This window comes from Macaca thibetana, chromosome 1, assembly GCF_024542745.1.
Source record: "Macaca thibetana thibetana isolate TM-01 chromosome 1, ASM2454274v1, whole genome shotgun sequence".
NCBI lineage: Eukaryota > Metazoa > Chordata > Mammalia > Primates > Cercopithecidae > Macaca > Macaca thibetana.
This window is the reverse complement of record NC_065578.1, coordinates 36,997,470-37,015,235: the sequence shown is the minus strand read 5'-3', so window position 1 is coordinate 37,015,235 and position 17,766 is coordinate 36,997,470. Positions and strand designations below refer to the sequence as shown.

At 50.9% G+C, this 17,766-nt stretch overlaps 4 protein-coding genes across 4 annotated transcripts in view; 2 read left to right on the top strand and 2 right to left on the bottom strand.

Annotated features, from left to right (window-relative positions):
* Positions 1-4,708, top strand: part of SF3A3 (splicing factor 3a subunit 3) — a 592,026-nt gene extending 587,318 nt beyond the window's left edge. Inside the window, exons 17-18 of the mRNA XM_050799141.1 lie at positions 2,006-2,061; positions 3,948-4,708. Coding sequence (XP_050655098.1) covers positions 2,006-2,061; positions 3,948-4,025 — 134 coding nt within the window. The 3' untranslated portion in view covers positions 4,026-4,708. The remainder of the gene's footprint in view (positions 1-2,005; positions 2,062-3,947) is intronic.
* UTP11 (UTP11 small subunit processome component) overlaps positions 1-17,766 on the bottom strand; it is a 594,364-nt gene that overhangs the window by 66,704 nt on the left and 509,894 nt on the right. The window lies entirely within an intron of this gene.
* Positions 1-17,766, bottom strand: part of NDUFS5 (NADH:ubiquinone oxidoreductase subunit S5) — a 1,192,795-nt gene that overhangs the window by 1,071,512 nt on the left and 103,517 nt on the right. The window lies entirely within an intron of this gene.
* The window catches only part of INPP5B (inositol polyphosphate-5-phosphatase B), a 78,252-nt gene continuing 75,118 nt past the window's right edge, over positions 14,633-17,766 (top strand). Inside the window, 3 exon segments of the mRNA XM_050797936.1 lie at positions 14,633-14,698; positions 15,370-15,446; positions 15,813-15,913. Coding sequence (XP_050653893.1) covers positions 15,396-15,446; positions 15,813-15,913 — 152 coding nt within the window. The 5' untranslated portion in view covers positions 14,633-14,698; positions 15,370-15,395.

Here is a 17,766-nt window from a genome sequence, read left to right as displayed (position 1 = left end):
CCCAGGCTGGAGTGCAGTGGCCGGATCTCAGCTCACTGCAAGCTCCGCCTCCCGGGTTCACGCCATTCTCCGGCCTCAGCCTCCCGAGTAGCTGGGACTACAGGCGCTGCCACCTCGCCCGTCTATTTTTTGTATTTCTTAGTAGAGACGGGGTTTCACCGTGTTAGCCAGGATGGTCTCGATCTCCTGACCTCGTGATCCGCCCATCTCGGCCTCCCAAAGTGCTGGGATTACAGGCTTGAGCCACCGCGCCCGGCCATTTATTTATTTTTTAGACAGAGTTTTGCTCTTGTTGCCCAGGCTGGTGCGATCTTGGCTCACCGCAACCTCCACCTCCCAGGTTCAAGCGATTCTCCTGCCTCAGCCTCCTGAGTAGCTGGGATGACAGGCATGCACCACCACGCCCGGCTAATTTTGTATTTTTAGTAGAGATGGGGTTTCTCCATGTTGGTCAGGCTAGTCTCGAACTCCCGACCTCAGGTATTCCACCTGCCTCGGCCTCCCAAAGTACTGGGATTATAGGCATGAGCCCCTGTGCCTGGCCAACTTCAGCTAATTTAAAGCAATTAGCAAAGAAGGAAAAGTTGATTAATTGAGCCACCTATGTGCCGGGTGCAGAGCTAAGCATTTTATCATATATTGTTTCATTTACTATTCATTCACCCATCTTAGGCTTCAACTGTCTCTCTGTGATATTTCTTCTAATCTTGTCAAGTTGAGATTATTCTACTTTATGGGAAAGGTGAAAACACAGGAATCAAGTTCTGTTTTCTCATCATCTATTAATATTTTATTATCTTCCCTTTCTGGCAGTGGACCTGTCTTATGTATTCCATGTAGCCATCTGTTCTCATCTGATCTAAGAGTTCACCTTTCTGATACCATGCTTTAAGATTCAAGTTGGGGCCGGGCGCGGTGGCTCAAGCCTGTAATCCCAGCACTTTGGGAGGCCGAGACGGGCGGATCACAAGGTCAGGAGATCAAGACCAGCCTGGCTAATACGGTGAAACCCCGTCTCTACTAAAAAAATACAAAAAAAAAAACTAGCCGGGTGAGGTGGTGGGCGCCTGTAGTCCCATCTACTCGGGAGGCTGAGGCAGGAGAATGGCGTAGACCCGGGAGGCGGAGCTTGCAGTGAGCTGAGATGCGGCCACTGCACTCCAGCCTGGGCGACAGAGCGAGACTCTGTCTCAAAAAAAAAAAAAAAAAAAAAGATTCAAGTTGGCTGGGCGTGGTGGCTCATGCCTGTAATCCCAGCACTTTGGGAGGCCGAGACAGGTGGATCACCTGAGGTCGGGAGTTCAAGACCAGCCTGACCAACATGGAGAAACCCCGTCTCTACTAAGAATACAAAATTAGCCAAGCATGGTGGCACATGCCTGTAATCCCAGCTACCTGGGAGGCTGAGGCAGGAGAATCGCTTGAACCCAGGAGGCGGAGGTTGCAGTGAGCTGAGATCGCGCCATTGCACTCCAGCCTGGGCAAAAAGAGCGAAACTCCATCTCAAAAAAAAAAAAAAAAGATTCAAGTTGTTCTTTCCCCAGTTTGTATCAGTTTTTTTCTTGTGTATACATGTCTGATCACTCCCTCTGAAGCTATGATGGTTTTTTCAGATGTCTTTACCTTTTCTCCTTCATAGAGATTGTTACTGAACTGTTAGAATTTTGTATTATGAGCTTTAAGAAAGTAAAGTCACTTTCTCCCATTATTCTCATAGGTTGTTCCACAATTAACCTCCTTCAAGAGTAGCAGTTTTTTGTTCTCGGAGGTCTTTGGTTATATTTGATCCAACTTTTATAGCAAAGCAAGGTCATGATGAGTTTTGCAGTGGAAGGGGTTTTGTCTGTAGGTGGTCCAGAACCAAAATTCTGGTTTGGGGTAGGCAAAAATCTCACAGGCAGAGTCTTCTAGGGAGCATCCTAATGGCAGGGAGAGAGGATTATAACACTGGCTACCCGACAGATGTTCAGTCCATCCTGATTGCTGTTCATTTCTCATCCCGCAGTGTGGGCCAAACTGAAATTGCAGAAGGCTTCAGAACGATGGCAGCCTGACACTGAGGTGAGTACTAATGTGGATGGTGTTGGGGATAGTGTCAAGTGATAGAGAGCTCCCTCACCACGTAGAAGGGAGGTGAAAGATGGTCCCTGGTGTACTGCAGCAGCTAGTAGAATGTGACAATATCTACCAATTGACTTTTCCTTTTTTTTTTTTTTTTTTTTGACTCAGAGTCTCGCACTGTTGCCCAGGCTGGAGTGCAGTGGTGTAATGTCAGCTCACTGCAACTTCCACCTCTTGGGTTCCAGCAATTCTCCTGCCTCTCGAGTAGCTGAGATTACAGGCGCCCGCCACCACACTGACTAATTTTTGTATTTTTAGTAGTGACAGAGTTTCGCCATGTTGGCCAGACTGGTCTCAAACTCCTCACCTCAGGTGATCCACCTGCTCACGCCTGTAGTCCCAGCTACTTGGGAGGCCTAGGCACGAAAATCACTTGAACCCGGGAGGTGGAGGTTGCATGAGCTGAGATTGTGCCACCGCACTCCAGCCTGGGTGACAGAGCAAGACTCTGTCTCAAAAAAAAAGAAAAAAAAAAAAATTGATAATTAGCCAAGTGTGGAGGTGCATGCTTGTAGTCCCAGCTAATTGGGACTGAGGCAGGAGGAACACTTGAGCCCAGGAATTTGAGGCAGCTGCTGCGCTATGATCATAGCACTGCACTTTCAGCCTGGGTGACGGAGTAAGTCCCTGTCTCTTTAACAACAAAAAGGCAGATTGTATTCTCCCATTCAAATTTTGAAATGGGTTGGGTGCAGCGGTTCATGCCTGTAGTCCCAGCACTTTGGGAGGCCAAAGCAGGCAGATTGCTTGAGCCCAGGAATTGGAGACCAGCCTGGGCAACATTGTGAAACCATATCTCTACAAAAAATACAATAATTAGCTGGGAGTGGTGGCACATGCCTGTGGTCCCAGCTGTTCAGGAGGCTAAGGCAGGAGGATCACTTGAGCCCAGGCTGCAGTGAGCTGTGATCGCACCATTGCACTCCAGCCTGGGTGACAGCAAGAACTTGCCTCACACACAAAAAAAAATTGAAATGGCAAGTGGGAGTACCCATATCTCATGTTCTGCCGTGGAGATTTATAGACTAAAATGCCGAGACTCTGCATCATGTATTAGATCTCCTTTGAGGAAAGCATCTAATGAGAGATGGTACTCCCATAGCAACAGGGTCTTATGATGGTCTTGTTGGTCTTATGATGGTCTTGTTGGTCTTATGAGGGTCTTGTTGGTCTTATGATGGTCATCCCAAGCAGCAGGTTTCAGAGATGAGGAATGACATGTATGTAAGGAATGGTATTGACTCACTCCAAGTCCCATAGTAACTGGCAATAGCCTCCCTTTTTTTGAGTCAGTGGTTTTCAGTATTTTTTTTCTTTTTGGCAGCAAAACTGTCTTCCACTTGTAATATAGTACTCCAATATATAAAATAGAATCAAGCAGAATTGCTCTGGACATGGGGAAGCTCAGACTTCCTCGCCTCCCTTTCAACCCTTCAGTGGCCTCTGAGCAGAAACCTGGGATTCTTGGGAACTGTTTGAAAACTTGCTGTTGCAGGTCAGCCTTTCTCAACCATGGTTTCTCATCTTAAACATAGAGAGCTAAATAAACTATTTTCTCAGATACTCTAATGATGGGTCATGACTAATACCATTTTAGATGTCTACGAGAGAAGTTAATTCATTGAACACCGTGGCTGCTTTGGGGCAGTGGGACTTAATTCTCTTGTGGAACCCCAGTTGAGAAAGGCTGTCTTAGATAAATGCCAGTCTTAGTGTACCAGAGTATGCCATGGAATCAGGCCAGGATGAGCTCAGGTACCTAGAGATTGGTTCCAAACATTTCTTTTAGGAGATGTATCTAACAAAGTGTACCCCTTCCTTTTCAGGAAGAATATGAAGATTCAAGTGGGAATGTTGTGAATAAGAAGACCTATGAGGATCTGAAAAGACAAGGACTGCTCTAGTGTTCAGGGATGTAGCTCAGCTTTTGGGCTAGCCCAGGCTTCCCTGAGATCTGCTTTTTCTATTTCTCCCAACCAAATCCTCTTAAAGACCCTTTGCTATGTAGTCTCATGGTCTAGCATGCATCTTGTAGAAACAAGACATGCTGGCAGATTGCAGGGTTGAGATGTGTTTTATCTGTTTTATATTTTAAAAGATTCTGCCAGAAAATAAAACCACACCTTGTTCTAAAGCCCAGGGTTATGGACCAACTCAGTGCTTCAGGTCTTAAGGCCTCCATACCTCTTTCTCACCAACTTTAGTAGTAGCTGAGATTTAATGGGCACCTGTTTTGCTACAAATCTGACCTGACCTCTTACCCCACCCTCCTTTGTTGCTGCTTCCCTGAATGAGTATTACCCCAGGATGAGGTCTGCCATCAGCTTAGCCATTGATGCAAATACTAGGGAAAGACTAGGAGGATGAGCCAGGGCTGCTACTAAGGACTAAGTGTGGCACCACGGTTTGCCTTTTGTATTTGCATAAAGAAAGGAGTTGGAGCTGGGTGCAGTGGCTTGTGCCTGTAGTCCCAGCTACTTGGGAGGCTGAGGCAGGAGGGTTGCTTAAGACCAGCCTAGGTAACATAGTGAGATCCTGTCTCATTTAAAAAAAAAAAAAAAAAAAAAAATAGGCATGGTGGCACACACTGTAGTCCTAGCTACTCATGACGCTGAGGCTAGAAGATCCTTTGAACCTAGGAATTTGAGACCAGCCTAGGCAATATAGTGAGGCCCCATCTCAAAAAAAAAAAAAAAAAAGAGTTGGGCTATATTGGAATGGGCCTGCAGCCCAACATACAAGGGAACTAGGACCGACAGAGACTTCACCAGCTTGCTAGGTCAGAATGAGAGACTGGTGGGTCTGTCTACCTGTTTCTTCTACAAGATCCCTATTTGACTATAAAAGTAGCTAATACTCACATGTTCTCCAAGCCCAGATAGCCATGGTAGAGTTGGGTAGTTAAGCAGCTGCTCCAGGATCCAAATGTGGTGTCTGAAATGGAAAGAACTAAGGCAAGCAGGAAGGCACTGATCCGCCTTATAAGCACAGTCATCCGAAAGTCAGGCCTGCTGCAGGACAGGATCCCCCAGAGACCCCATTTGCCTCTCAACACTCAGATCTTCACCTGTTTTTAATAAATCTACTTTTTAAAAAAAATGTTAATCTTTTTCTTTATATATATATATATATATTTTTTTTTTTTTTTTTTTTGAGACGGAGTCTCGCTCTGTCGCCCAGGCTGGAGTGCAGTGGCCGGATCTCAGCTCACTGCAAGCTCCGCCTCCCGGGTTCACGCCATTCTCCTGCCTCAGCCTCCCGAGTAGTTGGGACTACAGGCGCCCGCCACCTCGCCCGGCTAGTTTTTTTGTATTTTGTAGTAGAGACGGGGTTTCACCGTGTTAGCCAGGATGGTCTCGATCTCCTGACCTCGTGATCCGCCCGTCTCGGCCTCCCAAAGTGCTGGGATTACAGGCTTGAGCCACCGCGCCCGGCCTTTTTTCTTTATATTATACATTTATATCTTATTTGTCTAAAAACCTGCCAAGGACCAGTGCCGCACTCGCCCCATGTAGAGGCAGGCTGGCTGATATATCTACTTTTAAAAATCCCAGCTCAGGCCAGGCGCAGTAGCTGACGCCTGTAATCCCAACACTGGGAGGCCGAGGGCAGCGAATTACTTGAGGTCAGGAGTTGGAGACCAGCCTGGCCAACATGGCAAAATCCTGTCTCTACTTAAAATACAAAAATCAGCCACCCGTGATGGCATGCATCTGTAGTCCCGGGTACTCAGGAGGATCACTTGAACCCGGGAGGCGGAGGTTGCAGTGAGCTGAGATCCGGCCACTGCACTCCAGCCTGGGTGACAGAGCGAGACTCCGTCTCAAAAAAAAAAAAAAAAAAAAAAAAAAAAAAATCCCAACTTGGAACTAGCCTTCTGCCTCACACCAATCTTTTGCCCTGGTTATTTCCATGGCAGTAAAGTTTCACCACCCCCACCCCAGTGGCACTGCAGTCTAGGTTGGTATTTTCCTTCCCGGTTCACCCCATCCCTGTGCAACTCATTCCCTTGTGCCTTCACTCCATTTAAGACTCCAGGCTGGGTGTGGTGGCTCATGCCTGTAATCCCAGCACTTTGGGAGGCCGAGGCAGGCAGATCACCTGAGGTCAGGAGTTCGAGACAAGACTGACCAACATAGAGAAACCCCATCTCTACTAAAAATACAGAATTAGCCAGGCATGGTGGTGCATGCCTGTAATCCTAGCTACTAGGGAGGCTGAGGCAGGAGAATCACTTGAACCTGGGAGGCAGAGGTTGTGGTGAGTCGAGATCACGCCATTGTACTCCAGCCTGGGCAACAAGAGTGAAACTCCGTCTCAAAAAAAATAAGTAAGATTCCAGTTGGACAGCCTCTCCAGGGCCTGAGCTGAAGCAGAGTGAATAATTAAACCTAATTGAGCCAACTAGAAACACTGATTAGTGGAAACTGGCCCAAGGGGCAAGGAGACATTGCCATTTGAGAAGAGAGTTAAAGCCTTGGAATGGAAAATGTGGGGAGAAGATGGCCCCTTCAGACCACTCGTCAGAACGGTGACTGCATTGGGCTACCAAGGAATGCACCTGCTGCTTTCCAGTTGTTGGAGTCCTCAAAGCCCTGTCTTGAAGCTACCTGGGACTCCAGGGTTAATGGGCTCTCCCTCTACAGTGTGGAGAGGAAGTAGGACCAAGTCCTACAGAGTCCTGCCATCCCCTTGCCCAGCAACTGCAGTCAGCGTGCAAACTCTGTGCCAAAACAGCCTTGGAGGGAAATGGGCTTACCTGTCATAGCAAAGGCTTGTTCATTTGTTACCTTCATTCATTCAGGGCTTTTTTAGTGCCTTCCATGTGCCAGGCAGAGCTAGATCAAACCTTGAAAATTAAAGTGGAGGTGAGACAGTGGGGGCAGAAGCCAGAGGTGAGGAAGCTCAGCAGCCTCTGGGCACACAGGAAGAGCCATGGGGCCAGCTCCATCCAGCTGCAAGGGGCACAGCTCTTTCCTGAGGTGCAGGCAAACCACATCAGCATCGGTTCTCAGAGGTGATTCCTTCAGGTTTGGACTCCCTAGGGTCAGCCAAAGGAAGAAGAGAATTTCAATTGACCACCTGCCTCGGCCTCCCAAAGTGCTGGGATTTCAGGCACGAGCCACTGTGCCCAGCCAAGAATCTTTCTTAGACATGGAGTCGGAACCTTTGCCAATGCACTTATTGCTGAGAACAGTTAATTCAATTAGCTCTTCACGGAGGAAAGCTGCAGGGAGCATTTAGGGAGTTGTTCCTGGGATTGACCCTCAGATTGGTGCTGCTAAACCCAGAGGCTGTGCCTGGGATGAGCCCTCCCAGGAGGAGTCTTTACTCCCTACTTCTCGGATGAAAGTGAATAAATCTGTCTCTGGCCTCAACCAGGTATCCCTGTCTTCTCCATTTGCTGTCCATTTCCCTCCCTGCTGGAAGGCCCTGTGAAGGGAGCACCCTTAAAGGTAACCAATGTGTTGGGGAAGTGAAGTTCTGAGATATTTCTCTCCCTCTGCATTAAAAAAACAAATCCTTGGGATGATAGCAACCTTTCCCCTCATTCTTCAGGTCCTACTGTCAGCCTCAACTCAGAGTTCTCAGGGTGGGAATGAGCCTGTGACCCTCTCCACCCTCATCCAGAAGAGTCCTCCCATTACAGGTCCAGTCTGGGAAGACACTGGTCTCCTCTCCCTCTGATCTCTTCTGAGAGCCCTCTCCACCTGCCAGGTTTCCGATCCAGACAAATAAGGCACCTCCCAGTGGGATGTTGGGATGGAGGTCTTTTGATCTGCTCAAGCTGTCAACTGGCTTTATTTTCTCCCTCCAACTACAGTCTGGGCAGCAGCTGTGCTTTCTTCTTTTCTGTGGTCCCTATGTGTACCCAGTGGCAGCAACATGAGAGGCAACTCTCAGAGCTGACAAATGATTGGAGGGGAGTAGGAAGGGCAGCTTCCGGTTTCCAGGGGCAGCAGCTGTAGCCTCCCTGCCTTGTGCATGCACACTTACAGCCCTCTGCACCTTCAAGTGTGCAGGTAGGTCTACAGCTGGGATAGGGTGGGGCACAGAGAATATTGACAATATGCTCTAGCCATGGAGGGGCACACAGACTAAAGCAGATGGACAAGAAGCCTGGATTAATACAGCCTAGGAGGTACCCATCTATCTTTGCCCAGCCTTCTGATTCTGCTCAGTATCTGTCTACCTGCCCCATAATATTCCTGAGCTGTCCCTCCAGCCTCATCTGTGCAAAGTAAGGAGAAGGAAAGGGGCGAGAAGACAAAGGGTGACAGAGTAAGACTGTCTCACTCTGTCGCCCAGGCTGGAGTGCAGTGGCGCAATCTCGGCTCACTGCAGCCTCCGCCTCTCGGGTTCAAGCAATTCTCCTGCCTCAGCCTCCCGAGTAGCTGGGACTACAGGCGTGCGCTGCCACGCCTGGCTAATTTTTTCACGTTTTTGGTAGAGATGGGGTTCCACCATATTGGCCAGGCTGGCCTTGAACTCCTGACCTCATGATCCACCTGCCCTGGCCTCTCAAAGTGCTGAGATTACAGGTGTGAGCCACTGTGCACGGCCCTAAAAACTTGTTTTTTTTTTTTTAAACAAGGTCTCACTGTTACCCAGGCTAGAGTACCGTGGCATGATCAGAGCTCACTATAGCCTCCCAACTCTCAGGCTCAAGTGACCTCCCCACCTCAGCATCCCAAGTAACTAGGACTACAGGTGCATGCCTCCATGCCCGGCTAATTTTTTGTAGAGAAAGGGGTCTCTCTATCTTGCCCAGGCTGGACTTGAAATTCTGGCCTGAAGAAGTCTCTTGCCTCAGCCTCCCGAGTCACTGGGATTATAGGTGTCAGTCACCATGCCCAGCAAGAGAACTGTTTCTTGAGTGTAGTGTTTGTTGGTCAGGGGGACAGATGGGCAACAGAGAGGCTGACGCCATCAGAAGGGCCTAACCCAGGAGTCTTTGCTGCACACTCTCCCGTGTATCGCATCACCCTGGCTGCTGTCACTTGAGAGACAAGTCTGAGTGCTGATGGAGGATTACATCCCTGAGGGCAGGGAAACGGATGTCCCATTAGCGTTGGGAATGGTAGGGTCTGGATTGTGCTCAGCTTCCAATGCTGTGCAAGAAGATGGGAATAATGCCCCACTCTCATCTCTAGCAGTTTCCTACCTTGTATGGAAAAACCTAAACCCAGGCTTAGCAGACCCTCCTAGGTCTGATCCCTCAGTGTTGCAGGGGGCAGAGTCAGAGCTACCTCCCATATTTGGCTCAGCACTCATTAAGAGACAGGCTGGGGTCTGAATCCTGAAGAACACTTGGACAAAGTGAGCCCGGACTTTTGACTCTCTGTGGCCCAGGGTTTCCCTGCCCTGGGTTCTGAGGAAGCCCATGACCTCCACCTTCCCACCCCTGGGCACCTTCTGACGTTGGCAGCAAATGAGGCCAGATCAGAGGCACTGGATATCTATTTCCTGTCACTGCACCTGCTCCAGTTCTGCCTCCCCTCAGGCTGGGATGCTGCCGTTGACATGCCAGTGACAACATGTAGTCTCAGGGGGGCTGCTACTAGAATGCAGGCCCCTTTGTGCCTGCCTCAGTGTCACTCTGACAGTATGACTTGCAGGAAGTGACAGCTGAGCCCCTGAGACCTCTTATTCCCTAAAGGTTGACCCACGCCCACCCCAGTTCCCCAGCCTCAGTTTATTCATCTGCATAGTACAATAATGGAAATTTTGCTTGTAGATTTCCTCAGTCGCCCAGAACTGGTCCTTCCCTCTCTCTAGCTCGCTCCTGCAGCACCTCAGTTGAAGATGTATGTGGCCAATGGTAGCCACAGATCTGCTTTGCTCAGAGGTAGCTGTCCTCAGCCCAGGGACCCTGGCCTTTCCTGGACCATGACTACCGCTGGACCCTAGGCCTGCCCCTACTTTTCCCTAAGTTCATGACTTCTTCCACTTAACTGCTGCATGACCTTTCTTTGACCTATGACCTGTGAGCTGGTTATGGCCTTGAACTCCTGACCTCATGATCCACCTGCCTCAGCCTCTGCAGTGGCTCCCTCTCTCCTTTTCCTCCTATCAGTCCTCCCGCTGGCCTTACTGGTAGCCTGGAATCTGGCAAGCAGTCAGCTGACCACTGCTCCTGTCCAGGTAAGCAGCATATGAGGGAGGGGACAACCTTCCTAATGCCTTCAGCCCTGGGCGTGTGACCACAGTGGTCAAACCTGTCCACAGATATGCCACAACTTCCACTGCCTTGGAGAGATGCGCTACCAGGCGGAAAAGTTCTCCAACCAGACCACAGAGTGCGAGCCTGAGCAGCACCACAGTGAGGTATGGGGCTGGGGCTGTGATGGACCCAAGACAGGGCACTTCTCAGAGGTGAAGGGGAGTGGAGGGAGGCCATTGGAAGAGAGACTGACATTCAGGTACAGTAAGGGGCAGGAACAGATCCTGAAGCGGGAGGGAGAGGAGTCAGTATCTGGGATGCTGGGAACGTGGAGCTATGGCCCAGGCCCGGCTGTGCCCCCATCCTCCTGGACATGCCTGCATTCTCTCTACCCAGCTGATTCAACTCAATGCTTTCCACTACCTGGCCTGGTGCAGCTTCAGCTGTGAAGGGGGAAATGAAACGGGTCCTAGCCCTTGCCTTCTGTCCAACAGCTCAGCCCCCAGCCCAGACCCCTGCAGGCTGCAGTGCTGCAGTGGAGGGCCACTCTGTCTCATGCTCAAAGAGTCCACCTGGGGTGAGACAGCCCCACCCTTAATACTCAGCCCTGCCTAGCCAACCTGCAGCTCCGAGCCCCATTCCTCAGAGCCCCCACCTCTGACTCCCATTCCTACTCATCCACAAGCTCAGAGCCCTTCTGCCCACTAACCCTCAACTCTGAACCCAGCCCTTTGAGAGGCCCTCAAATCTCAGCTCAATTTTCACCAGCCCCCCAACCTCTGTGAATATGCTAACCTCTAAGCCTTGTCTGACCCCTAACTTTAATGTCTTCCTAGGCCAGGCATGGTGACTCACACCTGTAATCCCAGCACTTTGGGAGGCTAAGGCGGGCGGATCACAAGGTCAGGAGATTGAGACCATCCTGGCTAACATGGTGAAACTCCATCTCTACTAAAAATACAAAAAATTAGCTGGGCGTGGTGGTGGCGGGCACTTGTAGTCCCAGCTACTCGGGAGGCTGAAGCAGGAGAATGGCATGAACCCGGGAGGTGGAGCTTGCATTGAACTGAGATCTCGCCACTGCACTCCAGCCTGGGCGATAGAGTGAGACACTGTCTCACCAAAAAAAAAAAAAAAAAAAAAAAAAAAAAAGTCTTCCTTCCTCATTAGCTCCCCAAGTCTGAGCTCTCCACCTTTGGTGCCCCACCCCTTCTCAGATTCCCCACTCCTAATATCTCCACTGTTCCCCAGTCCAGCCCATCCAGCACTCCTGTCCCCAACAAGCTCCAAAGAGGCCTGGGGCAAGCACCTGTGCTCATCCAGGCAGCGGTGGGGGAGATGTCAGGTTGTGAGCTGCCCACACACATCATGCTCTCCCTGGGGGCAAGGCAGGCGGGTCAGGGCTTTGCAGAGGTGTCACAGCACTTCCTCAGGCAGTCCTGCTCTGCTCCTAGGCCTCACCCACCTGATGATCCCAAAGGACAAGCTACATTCCACTCTACCCCTGGTGACCACCACCTTGCCAGCCCTCCAGGGAAATGGGAGTGTCTCATTCTCACCTGCCTGCTCTGGGAAGTGGAGGCAGAAACAGACAGCGTGTCGTGGATGGGGCCAGTGACACGGGCATGATAGGGCTTCAGCCTTGCCTCTGTCCAGCATTTACCACCTGTTCAGTCTGCACAGAGCTCCCAAACCTCCTCCTGCTTTCTCTTCCAGGAGAAAATCTGTGCCACTTTCTCCTGCCAAGGTGGTGACTGTTTCAAAGAGCAGAAAGCTGTGGCCATGTGCCCTGAGGGCTTGGACTTCCGTGAGGTGAGCCCTGCGATGCTCCAAGGATTAGGGAGCTGTCCTCCCTCAGAGCTGCATGGCTTTCTCCTTCTACCTGGAGTGGGTAGCTCAGCAGCAGGATCTGGATGGAGCTAGACCTGCTGGGAGCCAGGCTGCCTGGGGTCTAGCAAACTTGACTCCCTCAGCTCTGTATGATGCCAACACCGAAGGCAGCAACTGGAATTTGCCATACCTCCACGATGTGCCCCTTTGTTTCTGACCACCCTGTATGTTCACTAGGGACTCACTGATCTTGTGGGCAGGAAGCTAGGGTTCCAAGGAGGTTGAGCTCAACCCATGACCCCCTTAACACTTTCTGCCTTTGAGTGGGGAAGAGGAGCAAGGGGAAGATGAATGGTCCCACCTCTTCTTGCAGCTGAAATGCTCCAGCTCAGGTTACATTGCAGGCTGCAGCCAGGCCTGTGAAGCAGGGACCTCCCAAAATCATGGGGCTGTGGCCCCACCCTGCTCCCAGGAGTGCTGTCAAGCCTCAACCTCAGGCAGCTGCCTCCCCCTGGGTGGGAAACTTCACTTCAACCAGGCAGCTCCTGGGGCCACCAGAAACCCCCTGCACTGGGCCCTGGCTGTGGCTATGCTACTGCTCCTCCACTCTGCCCTGCTCCTGTTCTTGCTCCCCTAGCTGGGCCCAGCAGAATTCGGGAGCAGCAGCCAAGAAGACCGTGTAGGACCTACAAGCCTTCAGGTCCCCCTCCAGCTCTGATTCCTGTAGCTGCATCTTTAGTAAAAGGGCTTTATCAAGCCCACAGCTCTGGGGCTTAAGGCTCCTGACTTCTCCCCTTCTAGGGCCTAGGCCTGACCACGGAACCCTCCAAGGCGGTAGGGCCTCAGCCCTAATCTCAAGGAGAGGATGGGGTTTGTCTGGAAAAACAGAAAACCTCCTGCCTGACCCCCACCCAGTGGGAGGACCCCAAAATCCTGCAGGGACAGTTTCTTCATCATAAAAAGCACACAGCCCCATCTACTTTCCCCAGACCCTCCTCCCCAGGCTTTGACACTAAGAGCAGGGCTGGAATTGGGGTTCCTCTGCTTCCCTGCAGTGACCCACCCCTTGATCGTAAGGGTCTGAGTCAATCCCCTTTCCCCTCATCCTCCACATGCCTTTGACAATGAATTCAAATAAACTTGAGCTCCATTTGTGCTGTGGATGTTTCCAGGAAAAGGAATGGATTGAGAAGAAGGCAATGACTGTTTCTGGAAGGGGTTTACATATGCAAAGTTGAACTGGTCATTAGGACGGCCACTTCACTTGGGGAAAGAGGAGGGGAGACCGTTCACAAGTCACAACAGTCACCCACTCCCCAGCGCCGACGCCCATTCCTTCAGTTTGGGTCAAAGCTTGAGAGAAGGTGTATTTATTAAAATATTTCAGTAAGGAATTCACTAACTCCATAGATAACTGTGTGCCAGCAACTGCTGGTGTATTGATGAAAAGGCATAGTCCTGTCCAACGGGAGTTTACAGCCTAATTAAAAGGCCAATAGGCCAAGTGAGAATCCTTATCTGAGCTGGGTGAGCAATCACAGCTCACTGCAGCCTTGAACTCCTGGGCTCAAGTGATCCTCCCATCTCAGCCTCCCAAGTAGCTGGGACTACAGGCATGCACCCCATACCCAGCTAAATTAAAAAAAAATTTTTTTTAGAGATGGGGTCTCAAACTCCCTGCCTCAAGTGATTCTCCCTCCTTGGCCTTCCAAAGTGCCAGGATAACAGGCATGAGCCACTGTGCCCAGTCCCTGTGCTGGCTCTTTTTGTCCATCTGGGGTAACCTCCTTATCTTAGATGGAGAAATTGAGTCCCAAGGGAAGAAAGGTCTTGGCCAAGGTCACACAGCCAGGTGGATCAGGGGAAGGACATTGTCAGACAGGAACAGTGTCATACCCTTTATAAAGTGCGTTCACACCCAGTAGCCTCAAACAGCACTGTGTGGCAGGAGGGCTAGGTGGGGCTGAGGGAGGAAATAGGGCAGTGTGTGGCGGTACAAATGGCCCAGGAGTTGCAGTCAGACTTTCAGTGGAGTCCCAGTGTTGCCACCTGCTAGCTACAAGACTTAATGTCAAACTGCTTACCCTCTCCAAGGCTCAGCTTCTCCACCTGGAAAACGGACATAATGGTTCTTCATAGTCTGGTTCTCCCTCCATTAAACCAGGAGAGGGTAGTTATTTTAGGGAAAGAGTTTCAGCAGAGGTCCGGGCTGTTTACCCTGGAGTGAGAAGAGCTGATGATGGAACTAAGGAGGAAATAAAAATGCATTATATTCTTCCCCTAAGATAAAATGTGACCATCTTCCTCCTGGGCAGGAAGCTTTGGCCCCATGACCTAGAGGGCTGGGGATGGGAGTGAGGGCAATCATTTGAAAACCTTTCTGGAATAGGGAGCCCAGTGTACCCCAGGACCTAAGGGGTTAATGGGGATGGAGAGACTCCCCACCCCACGACTGACTCGGGCATGCTGGGACTTGCAGGCTGACTGACCACCGAGTGGCGCAGGGGCTGTTGGGAAATGTAGTCACTGTCCCGGAACCTGGGGCAGCGGAGTCCTGTGTGCCCTGCGGTGACAGCTCAGGAGGTAGGTAGGTGGCAATGGCAGGGAGCTGTGGGTGGGAGCAGAGTAGGAAAGCCAGGGCAGGGCTGGGCAGGAGGGAGTGGGCAAGCTGAGGGCTGGGACACCCCCTACTCCCCCCACCGCCACCGGCCTGCAGCTGATGCAATGGGCCTGCTGGGGCGGGGGTGAAGGGCAAGCAGCAATGGGACACTTCCTGTCTCCAAGGAAAGAGGAATGGGACCCTCCTGAATGACAGTAAGGGGATGTTCCCTGAACCCCACATGGGCACACCACTGACACCTCCCAGAGAGGTGCCAGCAGAACAAAAACTCTCCCCAAAAGACAGGCAGAGCCCTGTCCTAGGAGCAAAGGGACCAGGTCCCCTTCTCCAATCCACATACCCCGCTTCCAACAAGTAGACCACACTCAAGAGCAACTGGATGCCCTCCCAGACAAAGGCAGTACAACAAACTGTAGATCCCAGCAGGGGCAAAGGGACTGGACCCCTAACCCTAAAAACTGAAAGGCCTATTCTAGGGAGGAGAAGGAGGAGGAGGAGGAGGAGGATCAGGCCTCCCCAGTACTGTCTCCTGCAGCAAAGGCCCCTCCCTCCTGCATCCCACCCCTCTGAGGCAGCTCCATCACCCCATGCGTAACTTGTTGACCAAAGGGGGCTCCCATCTCCCCTCCCACAGGGTGTGTGCACTCAGCAGGAGCCAGCATGGACCAGTCTGTAGCGATCCAGGAGACGCTGGCTGAGGGGGAATACTGCGTCATCATATCCTTCCTGTGCTCACTGCAGCCCTGAGCCTGCCCTGGCCTTGGGAAGAGGAATGGAAGGTGTCGAGGCGTCTATCCCCTCTCCTGCCTCTCTGAACCATCAGGGGAGAAGGAAATCAGTATTTACTAAGTACTTACTGAGTCCTGGACTCTCCGCCAGATGCTTTAAATATGCAGTCATCCTCCTAACTCCCTATGAAGTTGGGGATTATTATCCTCATTTCATAGATGAGGAAGGCTTAGAGAGTGACTGGCCCAAGGCCACACAGTGAATCTGGGGGACAGGGGAACGGAGGAAGGTGGGACAGCCTGGGTGGGGAGCGGCCTCGCCCCTGGGTTGTCTTCCCTTGACTCTGAGCCGCAGGCGGTGCAAGGTGTGCTGTGTGAAGGGGACAGCCGGCAGAGCCGCCTCCTGGGACTTGTGCGCTACCGCCTGGAGCACGGCAGCCAGGAACATGCGTGAGTGAGGGGCTTGGTCCCCACCTGTCTGGGCCATGGGGTTGTTCATCACTGCACCCTCCAGCTCAACTTCAACCGTCACTCCAGGGCAGGGTCTGAGTCTCCTAGAATAATTATCAAAATGACAGTTAATATTTTTTGAACATTATATTCTAAACCCTGCACAGGTACTAACTTATAATCCTCAAGATCTAAGGAGGAAGTTTCTTGAGAAGAGAGAGTTTAACATACTGGTCCAGATCTTGAGCCTCGTGGTCCAACTGCCTGGGTTCAAACCTAGGCTTTGTTACTAACAAGCCACATGATCTATTGTTTGTTTTGAGACAGAGTCTTGCTCTTCGCCCAGGCTGGAGTGCAGTGGCATGATCTTGTTTCACTGCAACCTCTGTGTCCCAGGTTCAAGCAATTCTTGTGCCTCAGCCTCTTGAAGAGCTAGTATTACAGAGGTGTCTGCTACCATGCCTGGCTCATTTCTGTATTTTTAGTAGAGAGGGGGTTTCACCACGTTGGCCAGGCTGGTCTTGAAGTCCTGACCTCAAGTTATCCACCTGCCTTGGCCTCTCAAAGTGCTAGGATTACAGGCATGAGCCAGCATGCCCAGCCTCACACGATCTTTTTTGAAGAGACAGGGTCTCTCTCTGTCACCCAGGCTGGAGTGCGGTGGCGTGATCTTGGCTCACTGCAACCTCTGCGTCCCAGGTTCAAGCAATTCTCGTGCCTCAGCCTCTTGAGGAGCTGGTATTACAGAGGTGCCCACCACCATGCCTGGCTCGTTTCTGTATTTTTAGTAGAGATGGGGTTTCAGCACTTTGGCCAGGCTAGTCTTGAAGTCCTGACCTCAAGTTATCCACCTGCCTTGGCCTCCCAAAGTGCAGCGCACCCAGCCTCACATGGTCTTTTTTTTTTTTAAGAGACAGGGTCTGTTTCTGTCACCCAGGCTGGAGTGCAGTGGTGCACTCATAGCTGCACGCTGGAACTCCTGGCCTCAAGTCATTCTCCCGCCTCAGCCTCCCAAAGTGTTGGAATTTTAGGCAAGAGCCACTGCACCTGGTGGAACCACATGATCTTGAGCAAGTTGTTTTACTCCTCGATTTGTCCAGATTAGAGAGTAAAGTGAGTTAGGCCAGGTGCAGTGGCTCATGCTTGTAATCCCAACACTTTGGGAGGTTGAGGAAGGAAAATTGCTTGAGGCTAGGAGTTCAAGACCAGCTTGGGCAACAAAGTGAGACCTCCCCCTCCGGCCCCCCGGCTCCATCTCTACAAAAAATAAGAAAATTAGCTGGGCATGGTGGTGCATGCCTGTAGTCTCAGCTACTCAGGAGACTGAGGTGGGAGGATCACATGAGTCGAGGAGTTTGAGATTACAGTGAACTATTATTGCACTATAGCCTGGGCAACACAGCAAGACCCTGTCTCTATAAAAAAAAAAAAAAAGAGAAAGAAAAAAAAAAAAACAAACACCATGGGGTGCACAGAAAGTGTTCAATAAGGCTGGGTGCAGTGGCTCACACCTGTAATCCCAACACTTTGGGAGTCTGAGCTGGGAGGATTACTTGAGCTCAGAAGTTCAAGACCAGCCTGGGCAATATAGTGAGACCCCTATCTCTATTTCAAATAATTTAAAAAAATAATAAAGAAAAAAGAAAAAAAAAAAAAAAAAGAAAGTGCTCGATAAATGTTGTCTAGTAACACCCACATACCACACAGAAGCAGAGAGAGAGTAATAGCTGTCAAAGGTCTCATAGCTGGTGAGTGACTCAGGGTCTAGGAGCTGGGAGGGAGGGGCCTTAGACATTTTCTGATCCATCACCCCAATTTTACAGATGGGAAACAGGTTCAGGGAGAGAAGTGGG